Genomic DNA, 20,098 nt, shown 5'->3' on the forward strand with positions numbered 1-20,098 from the left:
AACAAATTTTAAACAAATTTTATTTCGATTATGTTGTTTTCATAATCGTTGCAAGCCAAAATCGTAATTGCGATTCAAATATGATTAATTGAGCAGCCCTAGTGTAGAGTATAACATATCAGGTAGGTACCCTGCTTCATTAAGGCAGAGACATAATTTGAGTTAGACTATTACTCCAAAAGAAATACTTTCTTTTTACCACGGATAAGACGAAATACTAATCACATAATAATCTGCAGGCATCAATACACATACATTCTGACATAATTTCAACATCTTCTTTCCTTTTGAACCATACTTCCAAACACTTGACATATCTCTGTTACCCTATCTCCATTAATTGCAAGAATGTATTCAGGCCATGAAAACTACACCTGTTCAGGACAAGTCACTTGTACTTAACAATACTGTCTTTGTAAGCAAGGGGAAACTGGCAAATTAAGCCCTCCCTAACCCTTAGATGCATAAGTGGGTCTTTTTGGACCCGGTGAGGTGGTTTTCTTGAAGTATCTTTGTAATTTAAAAAAATGTATCATTTCATATTCCAGCTATTCTTCAAAAAACATGTTTTGGATATCATGCCATTCAAATGTTAAATTTACATTTTATACATTTTAAGAAATTGTAGTTTTTGTATTTCTACCCCAAGCTTCCATAAGTGGGTCAAAAATGACCCGCATGCATTTCCTATGGAATCCTATGGCAACCTTTGATTCTTATCACCTGTTGCTGTCAGGAATACATTCACTGTGGACCACACAGACTACATCACAAGTGGCACCTCTCAGGAAGATTATTTTACACGGCAAGATCTGATATCTGTCAGTATAATAATAATAATAATAATACATTATATTTTTATAGGGCTTTTCAAGGACTCAAAATCGCTTTACAATATAAGGGAAGGTTAGGGTGGGGGGTATAGGACTATCAAACTTGATCAACCGGCATGGATTGATGGGGGGTGGGCTATAGGTAGACAAGAGGAGAAGAGATGAGTTTTGAAAAGGAACTGGAATACTGTGAGGGTCTAAGAATAGCGGAGATCTTTGCATCAATTATGTTCAAAACATGTCTAGAATTATAAATAGTGAAAAATGTAATATAAAAAATGTCTAGTGTGAACTAAAATATAATACTAAATATTATACAAGTGATTTTTCTCCACCAAAATGACAAAAAAGGCCTAAAAACACATATTATTCTAATACCGGTCCTTTTTGACCCACTTATGGACGAGTGTAGGGTCCAGTCACTCGTGCATCTAAGGGTTAAAGGCAAGGTGTCTCCACTGGTAATATTTAGCAGCTGCAGTGTACCGATAGCATCTCCCGTGCCTCAGCAGTACGAGAGCTCTCCATGGAAAACTTAAAATTGTGTGGCATTCATGAAAGATTGAGCCCCGAGATGCTGAGCCTGGGAGATACACTTCGTTTGGGAATGTTAAGGAACTAAATGGATCTCATTTCAGATATACATGAAACTTGACGAACCTATTGCTATGAGTGGAAAGTCACACGTTTAAGTGACTTGTATTTAATAGGACATGTTGGTGTAATGAATCTTCCTACTGCCACTTTTGTGTTCCCATTAGCATCCTGAGTAATAGTGGTGTGCTTTGTTAGTTAATGCTATAGGGAGAATTCAACTAAGCACACTATTCAAGCCACTGAACAAACATCTTGCAGTTGCCAATGTGTCAGTGTTGTGTGTTTAATTGGGATAAAGCACCTTGCCAATGTTAGTACTGACTCTAGATTTGTACTTAGTGTCTGATGCTCCTAAAGTTTTCAACAAGCAACTGTGCTTCGTCGTTACAAACGTATTTCAAGTGCACATAAAACATGTGATTCAGTCAATAGAAGTAAAACTAATCAATCCAGATGTTCAATATTGATTCATGTAATTAATAAAGCAAAAGTGCAATACACTCATTAATTCCAGATGTACAAAATTCCAAATGTGCACCTTATTTCTGTTGCTTTAACTACATTTAAATAAGACATAGAGTTAAAATAATGGGAAGTTATGGCATAGACATGTTTAACTGTACAATACATTTATCATTTGAACTTATTTGATTGAGATAATTAAGTTAATATATGTAATGTCATTAATAATCCACAACCTATATAAATATATTTAATATCTATATAATATGTTATGGCAAATGTATGAAAAATACAATGAACACTTAATAACATTTAACTGTGATCCACTGCCCTACATTAGAGAAAAAACGTCATTATCAAAATCTAAAACTTAACTACAATTTGTTTGCAGTTATTAGTGTGAATGACATAGCCTACCATCATCATGCCATCACACTCAAGTCAATAAACGACGATATTACAACAAACCGATGTATTTAAGTCGTCTTCATGAGACCACATTACATAAAAAGTAACTACAGTGGCCATCTAAAATGATTGGTTTTAATCTAACTTGGAATCTATCCATCCATCCGTCCTTTCCTTTCTCTGGGTTTGCTAAAGTCAGAGCTGTTACATTTACTGAACACCCACTGCTCGAGCTTCTGTAGGTGGTTTGTTCTCTGTCTGTTCCAACAGGTACAGAAGCTATCTGTGCACATGCTCACTGCACATATATATACCAAAAAAAAGAAACTAATAATGGTCAACACAACTGGGAAGCAAGGCTTTATCCCAAACACTTAAGAAACAAATATGCCATCACTATAATAATAATAATACATGACACACACAATACAATACAATACATCACACACAATACAAGCCTTTAGCCTGTAAGGACACAAAATAATCTGGAGAATTGGGTATTACTACAAGAAGTCCACAATAGCAGTTCCTGTTCACCCCACATCCCATTTTGACATTCCACATCATGACAGCGAGCGACAGGGACATTTCTGAGACTGGAAATTGCTGTCTCTGTGCCTCGGACCGATTCCGTCTGGAGATATGGAACATTAATGCATTTCATTTCATCATCTTATGCAACTGCTCCGTCTACGCCGTCTATTGCCATTAGCCTGCGAGGTCAGCCCTAAGACGTACAGTGTGTGTCATGCATAATAAACGAAACGGCTTAAAATGGGCAGGAATTAGGAGCTACCGGTGGGAATGAGATCCAGCAGCTGGCAAGGCAATCCCACCTCTTACAGGTTAGGACTCATTTCACAGTGTGTCATTAACTCTGAAGCTATTTTACGGCAAATGAAGGAGACCATTTTTAGCTTTTGTTAGCAGACGCCCCTAACTGAGTCAGTTAACTGGTCTCAATACTGCTTCAGTTTAGGGATATTTATCTATGTATCATAAAAAACAAAGAGTTTTTATTACGTCCTATGACTTGTAAAGGTTTATAACAGGAAGAGTAGTATACAGGTAGCCAACTGTGATTAAATGTTGTGTAAAGCTTACATCTCCATCCTTAAGCACAATACTTAAACGGACAACTTCCATATTTATAAGACTTCAAAAGCCAAAATGTATCAGAAATATGTTTAATTATTTTTATTTTTAACAGCAAGGACATTAACAATAAAAAAGATAATGCATTTTAATATCCTACAATTAGTAACTATTATATTCATCTGCCCGGAAAGCAGTGTCGGGTTCAGTGCCATGCTCAGGGCACCTCAGCAGTACTGGTTTTATAGAACCCAAAGCCAAGTTCCTACAGACAGAGCTACTGCCTCCCCGAAATTAATGCATCTTTTCAACTACTAATTACCTCATTAATTGCGCGTTCCTGGGAGAGCGCGTGCATGTGTTTGTTCTCACAAGTGAGGAGGAGCTGCCAGACCTTACCTTGAGGCTGGCTGTGAATGTGCGTGCGTGAGGACATGTGTGTTTTTGAGCGCGTCCGCGTTTGTCTGTGAGTGTATGTGTGTCGCTTGCGCCGTACTGTTGGCGACCCCTAGCGTGGAAGACGTGAAGTTTTAGATCATATTCTTGCTTTTAAACATCATAAAACATATGCACATTCAGCCGTCGCCTTATAATTATTTAGTGTCAGCAACACAACGGAAACAAATCGGTGTTTCTAAATAACTTTAGTGCAAGAGAACCTACGTTTGCATGTTTTGTACGGACCTTTTGATATAACCAATTCCAGCAGACTCTTATAACTTGCAGTGGCGTAGATTGAAAACTGAGACAACATGTTGTCGAACACTGGCTTCAAATGTGAAACATCACAAAACCCCGTTCACAGATTTCGTTTTCCCAAAATTGCACTGTAATTACTAATAACGTTCATTTCTTACCTGCGCCCAAGACTCCGTTTTATCCACATTTTTCTCGATTGCCGAATCCGACTCAGTCTTCCAGGTATCCTCCCATTTAGATGGGTTTCCTCCAAAGTCGACAATAGCTGATAAAACACTCAAGTGACGGACCGTACTCCGGCTGTCAGTAACGCAACCATTATTTTAAGCCATATCCTTCAACGTTGCGCACATGAAATTCCTCCAATAACGCTGCCAAATCCCACTCACATCGGCAGAACAATAAGTCTTTTAAGTTGCTCGTCAATTGTTCTGTTGGCGACAGACAGCGAGGGGTTCACGCGGTCAGGTGAGCGGGAAACCGACAGAGGTACCCTCAAACTTTGCCTTCACGAAAATCTTTCATATCCCCTAGTTGAATGTAAAGATGTAAGGTGTGCAGAGGAAAAACAAGGCATGTAGTTGGCATCCTCGTTGCTGAAATGACAGCTTCTCCTACATTGTTGAAAACATCCAAAAAATTAGGGGGCGGAAGATGAGGATGCTCGCTTTTTGAAGGAGACGACAAGTCACCGCTGGTAGGGGGTCCTCATTATCTATTCACATCAATGGAGGGGGGTGTTCAGCGTGCAGAGGGGTAAGACAAAGTAAAACAAATAATGAAAAAGAAGAATTAGGTGCAACTGAAAAAAGGAAGAGGATAAACGCTGAAGAAGAATCCTGGAGATTGAGAGTTGTTTCCGAGGAGTTCGAGAGAGGGGGAATGACAGTTTGTCAAGGGAGAGGAGAGGAGGCTGCTCCGTCTCCTGCTGCTCCTCTTCTCTTCAGACTGACGAACGACCTGCCCGTTGAGCTGCACGCTGCCGTGACGTCATTTTAAAGCCAGATATGTCATGTGCGCGAGTGCCTCACGTCACATGGGGTGGAGGATCTCACTCATGAGTGTCAGATTAGGCATGACAAGGTGCAGAGCTGCCGGTACAGTATGGAGATATATTGATCGATGGCCTTATGAGTGCATTTTGCATAAGAAATGCTGGACATAAATCTGAAAAAGTACCTCAGCTGGTATTCAGTGCCTTTGTGTAATAATATATGTAACCTTTTTGTTTTAGACATTTCGAGGCTTCTCCTGACAATTTGGCCATGATCTGTGCTCTCCCATAAGGTCACATTTGAATTCACTTAACCTCAGTTAACAGCTTAATTATAATATAATTGAAAATAATAGTACTCGCAAGCAACGGGTGACAACCAAACAAGCATAAAAGGCATTTACAGTGTGTTGCCACTTTAAGGAGTAGCAGGGAATGTGCAGAGCAGGGGTCAATTAAAGTAACTGAACCAAGATAAATGAAAGCTGCACTGTTGGAGTGGATGTTTTTGTAAAGTATGTAAATTATGTTTAAACCTATGGCATAAGGTTTTATTACCGGAAAAATTGCCAATCCCCGTGAAAATTACTGCAGTGTATTACTTTCAGACCATTTATTTCCTATATTGCAGAAACAGTTTGGCCAGGGGGCGCGGCCAAACTTTGGAATCTGATTGAATCATTATATGAAATAAATCCTGATTGTACCTTTTCTTCCCATAGCATTTAAACAAGTCAAACAATAGCATAGTGGTCACCTGTATGCCCATTCTGACAGCTGCAATGCAATTTGACATTTCCCTATTACATAACCAACATTAAGCTGTCCTAGTCATATCCTATGGTATGCCTGGACTATTGTGTTGGTTACTTTTAATAATAATAGCCTGTGTGGGTGTGTGCAAAGTGCTGACTAATAATTCACAGGGTATGATTTAGACTTGCGGCAGGATGTGTTCTCGTTGAGGACTGGCTGTTTTCGCTATTATTTCATCTGTTTATCAGCTGGGTCATCTTGTGTTTTTTTATATTTACATATTCATCATGCATGTACATGTTAGGTTGGGTTGTGTTCATGTATCTGTAGAATTGTAGCAAACACAACACAATGATAGGCAGAGTTACATGTCTATTGCTCGTCTGTGGTTTCAGGACCATGGACAGCGCTGTTGAAGAGTAGAGGGTCCCGGTGTCTGGTGTTATCTGTCCGTAGTGCTGACATGGAGCAGGCAGGATCTGACAACCCTTCACTAACTTCCTCAGACCAGCAAAAGATGATCTTTAACTAGGGTCTGTACCCATTTTATTGAAGCGTTATTAATAACCTTGGCAATCACATTCTAAATCAACCTTTGAATGATGTATCAAATGTGTTTATTTTATCATTGTTTTTAAATCTGCTATATCTGCACGGTTAGAGATAAAGAGTATTATTAGATTATTTGTGAAATTTGATTTCAGTGGTGGCTGCGAAAGATTTATTTCCACTGGTGTGACCCAACATATCCAATAGCTACATGTTGCTGTAGTGTCCAAAGGTTACAGATGTGTTCTTTGGCTATCTCAGTTTAGTATTACATGGCAACCAGTTATTATGTGATTCAAGTCACATGAAACATCATATATAGTGCATTTTAATTAGTACATTTGTTGAATATTGCCTTGTTTTGGTTCAAAATATGTTACTAGAATCATATCAATTCGATTTGTCCTCATTTGTCAATTATTTTGAGAGTTAAAAGTAAATGTTTCAAGAAAGGATTGGTACAGCAAAGTGCATTATCTTTTAGTTTGAGATATTTATCATATTCAAATAGAGAAGAATCTCTTTACGTTGGCAGAAAATATTACACATGTTATGTAACAAAGGTATTTACAAAGAGTTAGGTAACTCTGTTTCCCTAGTTTAAGAATCTGAGCCTCAGAGTGTCGTCTGTCAAGGTCATTAGGATTCTTTTTCAGGAAAACATTAAGTTTTATACAAAATGTCATGGTTATCCAGGTGTTCTCGTGTTTCACTGGTGGACAGAATAGTGGAATTATTTTCTGAAAAACTGACTAACATATTTGAAAATGCTTGGAGTTTTACATTTTGCCTGCAGCCTGGAAGATGCATCAAAGATCTTTACTTTACAGATATTCTAGTACCCCCTATCCAAAAACATCCTGCCTCGACACATTTTGTTAACATAACATTTGCCATGGGCAGAGAAAATACTGTATAGTTCATACATATATAGATGGATGTCTACGGATGTCGAAATACAGGAAGTGTCAGACGCCAGGTTCCATCGCATCACACTGAGCTTCCATTGTAGCAGTAACTCCTTAAACTGATGTTAACTCTGTTTTGTTATAATATTAACCAACTGAAACCTGTAGTAAAAGGTGCTTTATAGTGTAGTGGGGGTCTTACATCTGCCATATTTCCCCTACGACATGAATACAGCATTAAACTCTCATGCTGGAAGCTTTTTGCAGTCCCGAAGTACAAGATGTCAGCGGTGGGCTGAATCCCATTACATTAGAATCAATGTGCCGATGTGACTGCACAGCAAGATCGGTGAAAATATTACCCAGGACAAGATCAACTCTTGCGTGAGCAAAATAGAGAATGTGGCGGCCTTTCATCTCCACCTGGGGGTCAAAGTGTCAAACCAGTGAACACATCACACCTGTTTTAGCGTTTCCTGGAGTAAAAACGGTGCTGCTGTATTTGGACTTGTTATGTACACACATCTCTACCTATTTTGAACCTGAAGAAATAAGCCTCTTTTTGCCTCAGGTGTGTCGGGATTTCTCCCCCACTATGCAGGATTGCCTTGATCAGTCGTAATGAACACAGACGCTCTCCTCCCAATCAGATGAATTGCAGCTGTTTGTGAAATTGACTGCTCCGCTCACGACGAGGCAACTTTCCTCCCATACTAATTGTTGCTATAGAGTACACTTCTGTCAAATACCCTCATTACTGCATTAGTGTGTATATATACATCCAGATCCAAGTGAAACCTCTCCCCAGCAGATGGAAGCTGTCATGTCCTTCCCTCCGTATTCACACTCACTGTTTTGCATGTTGTCTTCCCATGTCGCACGTTGGTGTGTGTACTCATGCCCGTTTGTTTCTGTTGCCTCATGCAAGCAACATAAGTGTGAACAGGGTTATTTTGCCTCAGAGACACAGTCACAGGTTGTCATGCATGTCTAAGACTGTGGGTGGCTTCTGCTCACATGGACCTAAACGCAGCATACTAAACATCTGTTGTGTAAGCCATTAACACCCCGCCATGAGAGTGTGAATTAAAAGGAAGAGGGATTTGAGTATTGCTGTGTTAGTGCTATGCTGGATTGAGTCATTCTGAGCAGCAGTGGTGGGCACAGTTTAAGTGTGCACGCTGGATCGGAGGCTGCAGAGGGAGTTTATGGCCGTGGTCTTGCTGGGGTTACAGACGGTGAAAATAGGGGCTTTATGTGGTTCTCTCAGCAGTTCAGTGGGTTATTTCCTGTGCAGAGGATGTCATGAAACTATCCTCTAGATGGTTCTTTAAATGCCTTTTTTTTTACCTCAGGAAACAGTTATCAGTGGCAGGGTTCAGCTGTCGGAGGCTATGATGTTAAAGGAAACAGGTTGATAACATTGAAATATTTATAATAATAACTGGAACGAAAGCTTACTGTATATAATATTTGTATATTAGGTATGCTTATTATTTAGTTATTTGTTTGTTGTTTTATTTTAAACTGGCATCACAGAAATTAACATCTTGTGATTTATTTTGAGCAAAACAATGTTTTGTGTTAAACCTCCATTGCCAGGTTGATCATATTTCTCAGCAATATTATTGTAATTATCTCCATCATGGGTGTTGTGTTTTTTGTCTGTTTGTCAGATTGACTACAGAGAAACTCCTCGCCTGAGTTTGGTGAAACTTGATGGAATGACTTAAAGCTCCTGAACACACTAAGGATGAGGATAGAAGAAATTCCCAACTGGAGTTATTGGACCATCAGAGGGGTTGGGAATTTGCCATTGGCCATGAAACTGACCTAAAGCCGCTTAGAGTTGCATCCTTTTTTTCACTCCATTTTTAAATTGTGTTAACTGTATCGCCCTTAAACGGCTGACTGCCTCGTGAGTTAATCAGCTAGTCGCTAACGCTAATCTTTCTGTGTGTAGTGATGCGCAGGTTATTGGAAAGGAGGATGTTGACAGAGGAGTCTGGGAACCTCAAAATCAAAACAACAAGCGAAAAGAGGCTAAAACGCTCTATAGAACACAGTCATTTCATCAATTGTTAATAAAGAATACACAGTGTAGCTTTAAGGATAAGGGACACTCCTAACCGTTTTAAAATGGCACACGTTTGAGTCAGAAGAAAGAAAAACAACATTTGTTAGTTACTTACTTATGTATAACAGAATTCATACGAGTAACTTTAATAATATACACTAAGATATAACACTCAATTTAGCTACACTAATTTCCCCGCTAACCATCCGAAGTGGAGACGTTGTTTACCATTATCAATAGACAGACTTACACAGATAGAGCTTCTGGGTAATGTTACTTATAGATAACTAAAGTGCTCCATAATTAACAGATACATTAGTAGATGTTTAAATATTTAAAATATAATTAGAGACGTGCTTATTTGTCTAATGTCTGTTTATAGAGCCGCTGCAGCACTGTTATGCTTTGTAATCTCAATTTAAACATAAATGATTTGGGTCCAAGTTACAGTTGATGTGAGTCAAATACGAGAGGATGTTTTAACCTAAAAGATGAAATAGATAGAAAATATACTGGTGTAAAAGTGACATATGTGAAACACCATGTCTTTATTATTACTGGCTATGCTTTCGCAGCAATATCATTGTCTTGCATATGTTGGAAATTAACAAATGGAAATAAACAGAAGCTTTTCAAATGTCATGCTAAACTTTGCAAAGTGCCGGTAAATCACTGGGTTAATTGAGCATACTCAGCATATAACATTGTATTGTAATTGAGTTCATTTTTGTCAAGTGATAGTGCCATAACAGGTCTGCTCATATGCTTCAATTATACAAATCATTTAATCCAGTGTTGCGGCAGCTTTTCAGTTTTCTCTTGCTTGATCACACAGGAGCTATCTACACTGTTTGTGTATGCAAAGACCCATTAACCTGCTATGAATACATGGTTTAGTTACACATTTGTTAGGTCACTCTGTACAAAGCTTATAATGAGAAACACACTTATGAAACGGTTAGCCTGTATTTCTGGATATTCAAGTCTGTCTTGATTGTTGTATGTCTTTTAAAAATGGACCTAGAGTCTCTTCAATAAAGCTGATGATGTCTCAAAGACTGATGATATCATTTCAACTATATTTTTAAAGAACAGGAGATAAATACTGTATACATGAGACAAAATGTCATGCAGCATATGCAGCACACAAAATGAAGTCTACCCCCTGGTATGAGTGCCTTTCCGAAAAGTTATAAAGCACTGAGTCAGACGATTTATCCTCAGGTTTTCCATTATCAAAGTCATTGCTTATGGGAATTTCTAACATAAATCTCAGGCACAGACAAAATATATTGCAACGGCTGCATTATGGGAATTTGTTAGTTTCCTTTCGATGATACTGGTTGGTAAAGTAGTGTCAATCACAACAGGCTGCCAGGCATATCTTCCTGAGGGCCAAAAATAATGCAAGGAAAATAGTTACTATCATGGGAGTGGTTGTTTTTTCTTTGCCAGCCACTTTTTACAAATATACTAAATGTAGTGTAGGGCAAAGACATCCTGTTCCCGTAGATGCACGTGTTCTTAAAGGGGCCCCATTGTGCTTTTTCTTTCCTGCCTGTAACACCTCAGTTGGATTCCTTTGTTTACTTCTGTGACATAATGACATCAGTATGTAGCACTAGCGCTTCTATCGGCTAGCGCTGCAACACATTGTATGTGATAGGCTAAGGGGCGGGACTTCTCTGAGTGGTTGATCAATCACAACAGAGCCAGCCAGCTTACCAATCACAGCAGACTGGGCTCTGGTTTCAGACAGAGGGTGAAAAGAGGTGCCCCTTTAAATAATTACATTGTAGACCATTATATCCAGTTGTCAGTCAATGCGTTAATTCCAGCAAAACCCCTCAGAAAAAAACCCAGACATAAATTGTTGATACTTTTAGCAAGTACTGTACAATAATTTGCATATATCCCTTATAATCAACTCTTATTTACCTAATCATGGCCAAAGTAACACAGGAAGTATTATAAGTAACTAGGTCCATAAAGGATGAGTTTGTGTGTCCAAAAAACAAGTAAAGTAAACGTTGAGGTATTTTTTGTATGCAACTTAGTACTCGAGTAAAGCTAATTTCAAATATATTTTAACCCACACAATGATCTAACCCTAAACCCATCCAAAATACCAATACTATTTCAAGTATTATTTGTACTTCTTTGCACCCAAACCACGATCTTTTCCAACGTAACTTCCGTACTGGAATAACACAATTTCCGTTGTTTAAAAAAAACTAAAAACACGATTTATACCTAGCCAAATAGTTTTGTTACCTAAACAGGTTCTGCAATGCAGAGGCCTGCGCTGATGCATTGATGTTGGACATTTGTAGGAAAATACACAAAAAATAACAATACTTTGCATTAGATTTACACTCTAAAAACGAATTCAGGCGACCTTTCACCTCCACTTAATTAAATGCATGGTTGCAAGATAAAAATGTGAGTTAATTGATTTAGATAAACATTTTAAGTTGCAAACATTAATTTATAAGTTGTGTTGACGTAATAATGTTGGTAATTACATCAACTTAATATTGTGTGTAATTTGAACTCTGATTTCTGCGTTAATTGACTTAAAACTAAATTCAAGTTGTAGTAAGTAATGCAATTGGCTTGATAACTTAATTGTTCTACACCTTGAGTTAAGGATTTCAAGTCCACTCCCACTTAACATGCCTGGACAAGTTCCGACAGTTAAGAAAAATAGAAATATACAAAGGACATTTTAAGGTGAGTGTCATCTTTTGTCATTCAAATACAGTAGATAGCCTTGTAGTTGCACTCTATAGGCAAATTGCTGTTTGACCAAAATTAGCAGCCTTTGAACTGTGAATAGTTCTGTGAGAGGGTACAACGTAGTAGAGTCTACTGTGAAAGTAAAAATACTTTGGTTACTATTGTGATATCGCTTTTTATTAAAAATGAATCTCGGTGAAGCAGATCAAGGACATGCTTCTTGAGGTAGGATCGTTATTTAGAGTTGTCATTGAAATGCAAGTTGTTGGCAGTCACCCATTCAGAATATATCAATTTAGGTAATTTCACTTTTTTTCCTTTTTCAAAAATAGCACAATACAATTGAAGTACGTAGAGAACTATAGCCATCCGCTGCCTTGTCGTGTACCTTGGAGAAAAGGAAGAGGACCTTTTCAAAGAGTTTAGCAACGTAATTAAGAATCTTGAAATAAAATATAATCCATGGGCCCAGTGTAAAAACACAGGACAAAGGCACTGCTCTCTGTCAGTTACATTTTGAAGCATATTGCACTTTTGGTCACACCCCAATCAATAATATCTTAGCAACATTCAGCAGGGATAGGTGTTGACAGCAATGGGAAAAGGATTGCGTACAATTTGAAAAGTGGCTTCTGCTCTTCACTTAACCAGTTCACATATTGTATGGAACCTGCAAAAAAGATGAGAAGATACACTAAAAGTTGCACGGTTGTGATTGACAAAATCTGTGCATTTAATAATAATAATAGATTTAATTTGTTAGCGCTTTTACAGGTGCTCAAAGATGCTTTGCAGATAATAGTGAAGAGAAAAGAAAAGAGAAGAAAGGAACAACAAATAAATATATAGTTAAAGTTAAATAATACAAAAACAATCACACATTAAAAGCCAGATTGAAGAGGTGAGTTTTTGTGAGTTTTTTGAAGGTGGTGAGGTCGGTGCAGTCTCTGATGGGTTGTGGGAGTGAGTTCCAGAGGGAGGGGGCAGCGATGGAGAAGGCTCTGTCCACCCAGGTCCGGTGATTGGTGCGAGTGGGGATGGATAGGAGGTTGGCTTCTGATGAGCGGAGGCAGCGGGAAGGGGTGTGGTGGTGCAGCAGGTCTGTGAGGTAGGGGGGGGGGCCTGATTGTTGAGGGCTTTGTGAGTAATGAGGAGGACTTTGAAGTGGATTCTTTGACGGACGGGGAGCCAGTGGAGGTTATGGAGGATGGGAGTGATGTGGTGAGGAGGCGGGCAGCAGAGTTCTGGATATGTTGGAGTTTATTGAGGAGGTTGGATGGTATGCCATAGATAGAGGATGCTATTGCAGTAGTCGAGTCGTGAAGTGATGAATTCATGAATCAGGGTTTCAGCAGCAGAGGAGGAGAGTGATGGGCGGAGACGGGCAATGTTTTTGAGGTGGAAAAAGGCGGTCCTGGTGATGTGATTTATGCGGTGGTTGAATTTGAGCTGACTGTCGAAAATGACTCCGAGGTTGCGGATGTGAGGGGGGGAGATAGAGTGTGGCTGTCAATGGTGAAGTTGAAGTTCTGGATGTCTTTGATACGGGATTGGGGGCCGATGATGATGATGTCTGATTTGGCACTGTTCAGTTGGAGATAGTTTGTTTGCATCCATGCTTTTATTTCTGAGAGACAGTTGGTGAGAGTGGAGTGTGTTGTGGGGGTGATGGTTTTTGTTGAGATATAAAGTTGGATGTCATCGGCGTAGCAGTGAAATTGAAGGTTGTGGCGACTAATTATTTTGCCAAGGGAGAGCATTTAAAGGATGAAGAGGAGGGGTCCAAGCACCGAACCCTGGGGGACGCCTTGGGACAGAGGAGCAGTGGAGGAGGTGCAGTTGTTGATGTTGATAAACTGATGTCTGTCTGTGAGGTAGGATTTCAGCCAGGAGAGTGCAGTGTCAGTGATGTTGAGTGATGATTCGAGGAGGGACAGCAGGATGGTGTGGTTGATGGTGTTGAATACTGCGGTGAGGTCGAGGAGGATAAGGATGTTCAGGTTGCCGGAGTCAGAGGAGAGGAGGAGGTCGTTTGTGATTTTCAGAAGAGATGTTTCTGTGCTGTGTTTTGATCGGAAACCGGATTGAAATGGCTCAAAGAGGTCATTGGAGCTGAGGTGGGATTTTAGTTGTGAGGCAATGACATGTTCAAGTATTTTTGACAGAAAGGGGAGATTTGAGATGGGCCGGAAGTTGGACATGATGTCAGGTGTGAGTCCAGGTCTTTTGAGAATGGGTGTGACAGCAGCCAGTTTGAGAGAGGGGGGAACTGATCCAGATCTGAGGGAGGAGTTAATGATGGTGGCGATCAGCTGGGAGATGGCAGGGAGGCTCTCTTTAACAAATTTGGAGGGCATTGGGTCAAGTGTGCAGGTGGAGTTAATTCCAGTCATGAAGTGGGACAGTTGCATGGGGTCACAGGGGAGAAGTGGGACAGGGGCTGTGAGGTGAAGGAGGGGAGGTGGGGGGTGCTGATGAGGGTGTCAGATTGCTGTAAATGTTGCTGATTTTGGTTTGAAAAACGAAAGGAAGGAGTTGCACTGTTCGGTGGTGAAGGAACGAGGTGGCGTTGTCACAGGGTTTGAGAAGTTTGCTGATGGTGGAGAAGAGACGCTTGGGGTTGCTGGAGCCAGACTGAATGAGTTGTGAGTAGTAATTAGACCGGGCTGCTTTGAGTGCATTACTGTACTGCTGGAGATAGTCTTTGTAGATTTGAAGATGGACTGTTAGTGTGGTTTTCTTGTGTTGGCGTTCAAGTTGACGTTTCCTTGATTTCATTTGGCGGAGTTCAGGGGTATACCAGGGGGCGGAGTGTATGAAAGAGACATTTTTAGTTAAACACTAGGCAAAGCACTCAAAACCACCTCTGTGTGTCTTCAGGACCACATTGCCATGATGACACACACATGCAGACTCAATAGGTGAAAACAATAGCAGCGTTGCTTTAGCAGCTGGTAATAATGACTCTGAATTCGGCAAGAGTGACAGTTTAAAAAGTATGCAATTGCCTAATTCATTATCTCTTATGCGCTAACCTATTATTTAATAAGTGCTTCAAAAGGACATGAATATCGCCTACATCAGTGACCGGTCCACCCCGGGATCTGACCATACGATGGCAACCATCGTGGTCGAGGGAAACAAATGAATGAGCAAGCATTCTGCATTAAATGTGTTCAGACTGTTTCAAATAATGACTGTCGGCAGGGTAAACATCTTTGTTACATCTTTTGTGAAATTGATGTGTGTGATCTGCAGATTGGTGGCCATTGAGAGTTTGTTGCTGTAGTTTTACAAAACCTTTACAGATTTTACATATTTGGCACTGGTTTTAAATATGCAAAGGCCTCTAACTTCGATGTGATGGCAGCATGCATTTGCTGTGTCCCCATTTCCCATAGTAATATGGCTAATGTGTTTATTTATTATTTGTGGGGCAATTTAAATTTGTGTTATTTATCTTTTTTTTCAAGATTTAAATGAAGCTCAGCGCAAGTTCTTTCAGGAAGACTGGGTGTATATACATTCACTCCGCAGCTGCATATAATCAGCTCATCACAGGCGTTCTCTTTAACCTATTACATTTCACCTCATTCTCCAGCAGCCAATCAACGTGCTGCAGCCAAACTATAAATGGATCTCCTCTCTCCTGCAGTCAGCTGTGATTTCAGGTGTTTATGCACCTTATCATATGGCATGTGTCAATAAATGTTCAAACTAAATGAATTCTCTCCTGATTGAAACATCATGTGTTGAAATAAACAACTGCAGTTCAAAATAAAAAGTGAATTGCCTAATATTTTTGTTGTGGAATCAATTAATTTCTTTCTTTAGAGGCAAAAACATGAAAAAGCTAAGAAAAAAAACTATGGAATACAATATATTTGGAGCAACTTAATTTATTAATGGTTGTCAACTTAAAAACGTGTGTTCACAATAATGGTAATTAAGTACATACAACTTAAAATTCCTTTTAAATCATGTGGTAAAACTAGTCGGAAGAACTTAATCTTTTTTGAGTAATCAACTTCAAAACTTGTGTTTATGCTACCAATTATTAAGTAAGTGGTAATTAAAAACACCTCTGATTGTAGAGGAAAAGCCTTTTCCCCTAACTCAAATAACTTTGTTGCTTCAAGACAATTTCATAGAAGTTGTCTTAACTCAATAAACATCGATGCAAACTGTTGCGTTGATTTTCTTTGTTGAGCCAAGGCATTTGTTTTTAGAGTGCACAAACCCCACAGGGATACATTGACATTGTAGCGCCTTGATATTACCATTGTTGGAAGATGTATCTGACAGCTACTGTATTTGTGAAACCAGGTAATCTTAAGAGATTGTTGTGGGTCTATTGTGTGTTATTGTGTTCTACTGGAGGTTGACTTGTGTAATTCCTCAGCGATTTATGCTTACTGCTCGATTTCTCCAAAGTGCTGATGAAAACAAATACATCAAAAAAGAAAGTTGGTGCGAGAACAGATGACCTTTCCAGGTTTCTATTTCATTTGATTTACTATATTAATTTATAGGGGTTGTCGTGCTGAATAATGGCCTTTTATTGATTTGTGTTGCACACCTTTAGTGTTTAAATGAGGGGATAAGCAGGGCAGCAGCCACAGTTTACATGAGGTCTACCAGTCTATCAATGGAAGTCAAGATTCCTTATCTCAGACCAATAGAAGGTGATATACGGTATACCCACTGCTACACTCCATGGCAACCATATAACATGCCATTCAAATATGTTATAATCACTATATCTCATGCAGCAAAAAAATGTTGCGCATGTGACCGAGAAAGCTGATGTGTTACTATGGCAACTTCAGTTAGAGGAGCCTTTCAGTGGCAGCTGCGAGGAGGAGACAAACTTTCTAGGGATCATGGAACATGGCAAGGGTACAGAAAAACATATTTCTGTAACAAACAATGGATTAGAAACTGAGGGAAACTGTTAATATGTTGTTACATTATACATTATTGCTTCTTTAACATTGGGCTGTTACTTTGAATGTATAAAGGCTTTTATGTAGTCCTGTAGGTCTTGAATTGTGGGGGTTAACCGGGGGTTAAGCCCTAAACATGAGCAGCTTTTATGCAATTTTGGGAATACAAATAATGTTGGTTCATGTCTGAGGGAATTCAACTGAAAAGAGCGATCTCTGTCTACTCCACTTCCTCACATACCGTCTGTTAGTACAACAGCTAATTAGTAAATGAAGATGTTTAACACGAAAGCAGCTTTCGAGTACTTAAACATGAAGGCATGACTTCTAGCTTCATGTGAACTGACAGGAGGCATTACCTGCCCCGTCTACTGCCCACAGTGGCCTGTTCTTTAGGAGAGGCTAAACGCAGCTTACTGACAAGCCTAGTCTGACTACTTCACTTTGAATATTTTTCTTCTAATACTCCCTCCAAGCAATACCTACTGACTTCGCTCATATATTTTCATTTGCTTCAGAAATCAGAGTACAGAGTACATTTCAAGATGGAGTTCCCTCTTCGTTAACACCATCAGATCGAATACATCTAAATCCAAAACTGTCTTCTCTATACAAAAGCAATAGTATTACTGAGCAGATGATTGTGTATGGAAGACTTAAAATGCAGAACAAAAAATTTAATCTGAGCGAAATAAAGGGAAATCCAATACACATTAAAAAATCCATTAATTGCAGTACAGTTTTGTCCAACAGAGAGCAGTATAACGATTTTAGTTTTGTGTTGTCATTAGATTTCACAAAGAGGTTCAAGGACATTTTTTATTTTTATTTTTAAATACAACTCAATATTTATGCCAAAATAAAAAAGAATCAACCCTCCAACCACTGCTTGGTCCACAGAACCATGGCGCAAATTACATTTGTTGACAAAAGGTTTTTATATTCTTTTAAATTGCAAAGATTACACATGTTTAGCGAGAAACTATAAAACGGAAATATTGTTGGATGTTTTAATTTTACTGTAATACTAAAACGTATCACGTGTGATAATCGCTTCTGGCTGGAAAAATAACCACATATAAGTTTTAAACAGGGACATTTCTGCATAATAGCTAGCCAAAAATGGATATTTACAGGAGATGTTTTTAGAGTTTTAGGACGTAATACAAGGTCACCCAGTTGAATAAGTATAGCATGTGGAGCCCCCATTGTCTTCCCAATATTGGTAGCATCAAAGAAAAACATTTACTTGCGTTTTCCTTATTTCTTTCAAAAATGTATTTACGGCATTAGTGTGTCACACAACACCAAGTGCAACACGCAAGATCTTTTGAATTGTCCCTACTTCTAGCCAATATTGTGCTTTTACATAGCTGTGCAGGACTTATATTGCAGAGAATAACGTTGCCATGGTGAGGAAAATGTGACCAAAAACCTTTATGAACTGCGTGGGGTTCAGTGACTTAAAAGAGCTGTGATCAAAGAAGTCGAGGACAAATATATGGAACAATATTTCACTTTTTACTGTTTGATTTGTTTTAGTTTAGGCATTTGAAACCTTGCATACTGTATGACACTGCCAACATGAAACCAGGTTGCCTAGGTGAGTACTGTATGTAGTATAATGGTTTACACTTGCGTGCTATATTAGTGACACAGCACACACTATCAGGCCGGTGGAAGTGATTTACTGAGGAGTCACAGATGACAGTGCAGTCAGGTGAATCTGTAGTGGACAGGTGTGGTACGACACACACAGATTAAAAAAAGAGACAGGGGGAAGCAGAAGAGCGGAGGACAGGAAGAAGATACAGATTCATCATGAAAAGGGCATGAAGAGTCAGGCTTTAAATAAGAAATTGTTCACAGTGTCTTTTTTATATTTTTTATTTTGCTTCCACACGTTTTGACCCAAAGATCCTTATGATATTCCTTCTGTGGCGTAGATTACATTTAAATAATTATCTAATATGTCTCTTTGAGAATGTTATTAGATAAAATCTTGATTGTAAAAATTGTATCTTCCAGGTGTTTCTGATACTCCAGTGTGTTTCACCACTATATCAAAACTGTTCCTCACAGTCCAATGCAAGTTCCTTGTAGATTGAATTAAAGATGCATTATGGGAAGTGGATAAGCCAATGTTTTTGGAGTTTAGCTGAAACCAAGGACTAAAAGTCAGGATACATCAGCCTTTTGTTTCATTGATCTTGACACGGTTTTTTTTATCTGTCTGGTGCAATTTTTCAAACGTTATGGTATTGCAATAGTAATTTGTAGTTAGTTGTTTTCTTATAAATTAAAATAAGCTACATTTTGATGGCGTACGGACAACATTTGCAGAACATTTGACTAAAACAACTTTTGTGACCTCTACTGTGACATGTTTACATGTTTTAATTTTCAAAAAGGTAATTATTTTTCTCATACTCTCTTATCATCCTTCTTCCACCCTCAAACCAAAGCACTGTCTGCTCTGTTGTGATTGGTCCACAACTTAGAGATGTCCCACCCCTTAGCCTATAACCTCCAATATTTCGGAGCACTAGCCAATAGAATGTGTGAGTGTAACAAACAAGTAAACAAAGGAGTCCAATTGAGGCGTTTCAGGCAGGGGGTGTGCATGTGTTTGAGAGAAAGTCCCTCTTGTGGGAACTTTGGAATTTAAGCCTTTGCAGACCATTTACATGCACAAAAACCTGTAGAACAATTTACAGGAAAGGGAAAATCCATAATAGGGCCCCTTTAAACTGTAATTCAAAATGGATTGTAATGCAATTTTTTTCATTTAGGCTGATTTTCTTGACATTATTTCTTAGACGTAATTCACTTTAAGGATCTGTCAATGAGGGAGATAAAGGGTGAAACAGGGCATCCATTAGAGTGTGGATGAGGCGCCTCCATTGATCTCCTGCCATCCAGAGCTGTGATACTCGACACTCCCCAAACAAGCTGGACATGCGCTTATTCTGTCTCTTATTAAATACGGGCCCACACACACACACACACACACACACACACACACACACACACAC

The 20,098-nt window shown here is 39.0% G+C and overlaps 1 protein-coding gene across 2 annotated transcripts in view; it reads right to left on the reverse strand.

Moving 5' to 3' along the window:
• ajap1 (adherens junctions associated protein 1) overlaps nt 1-20,098 on the reverse strand; it is a 104,598-nt gene that overhangs the window by 53,940 nt on the left and 30,560 nt on the right. Inside the window, exon 1 of one of the 2 annotated variants that reach the window (XM_079679527.1) lies at nt 4,253-5,007. The exons of the other annotated variant lie outside the window; for it this stretch is intronic. Coding sequence (XP_079535653.1) covers nt 4,253-4,281 — 29 coding nt within the window. The 5' untranslated portion in view covers nt 4,282-5,007. Of the gene's footprint in view, nt 1-4,252; nt 5,008-20,098 lie in introns of those variants that run through there. 2 annotated transcript variants of the gene reach the window in all.

Source organism: Notothenia rossii, assembly GCF_949606895.1.
Source record: "Notothenia rossii genome assembly, chromosome: 4".
Taxonomy (NCBI): Eukaryota; Metazoa; Chordata; class Actinopteri; order Perciformes; family Nototheniidae; genus Notothenia; species Notothenia rossii.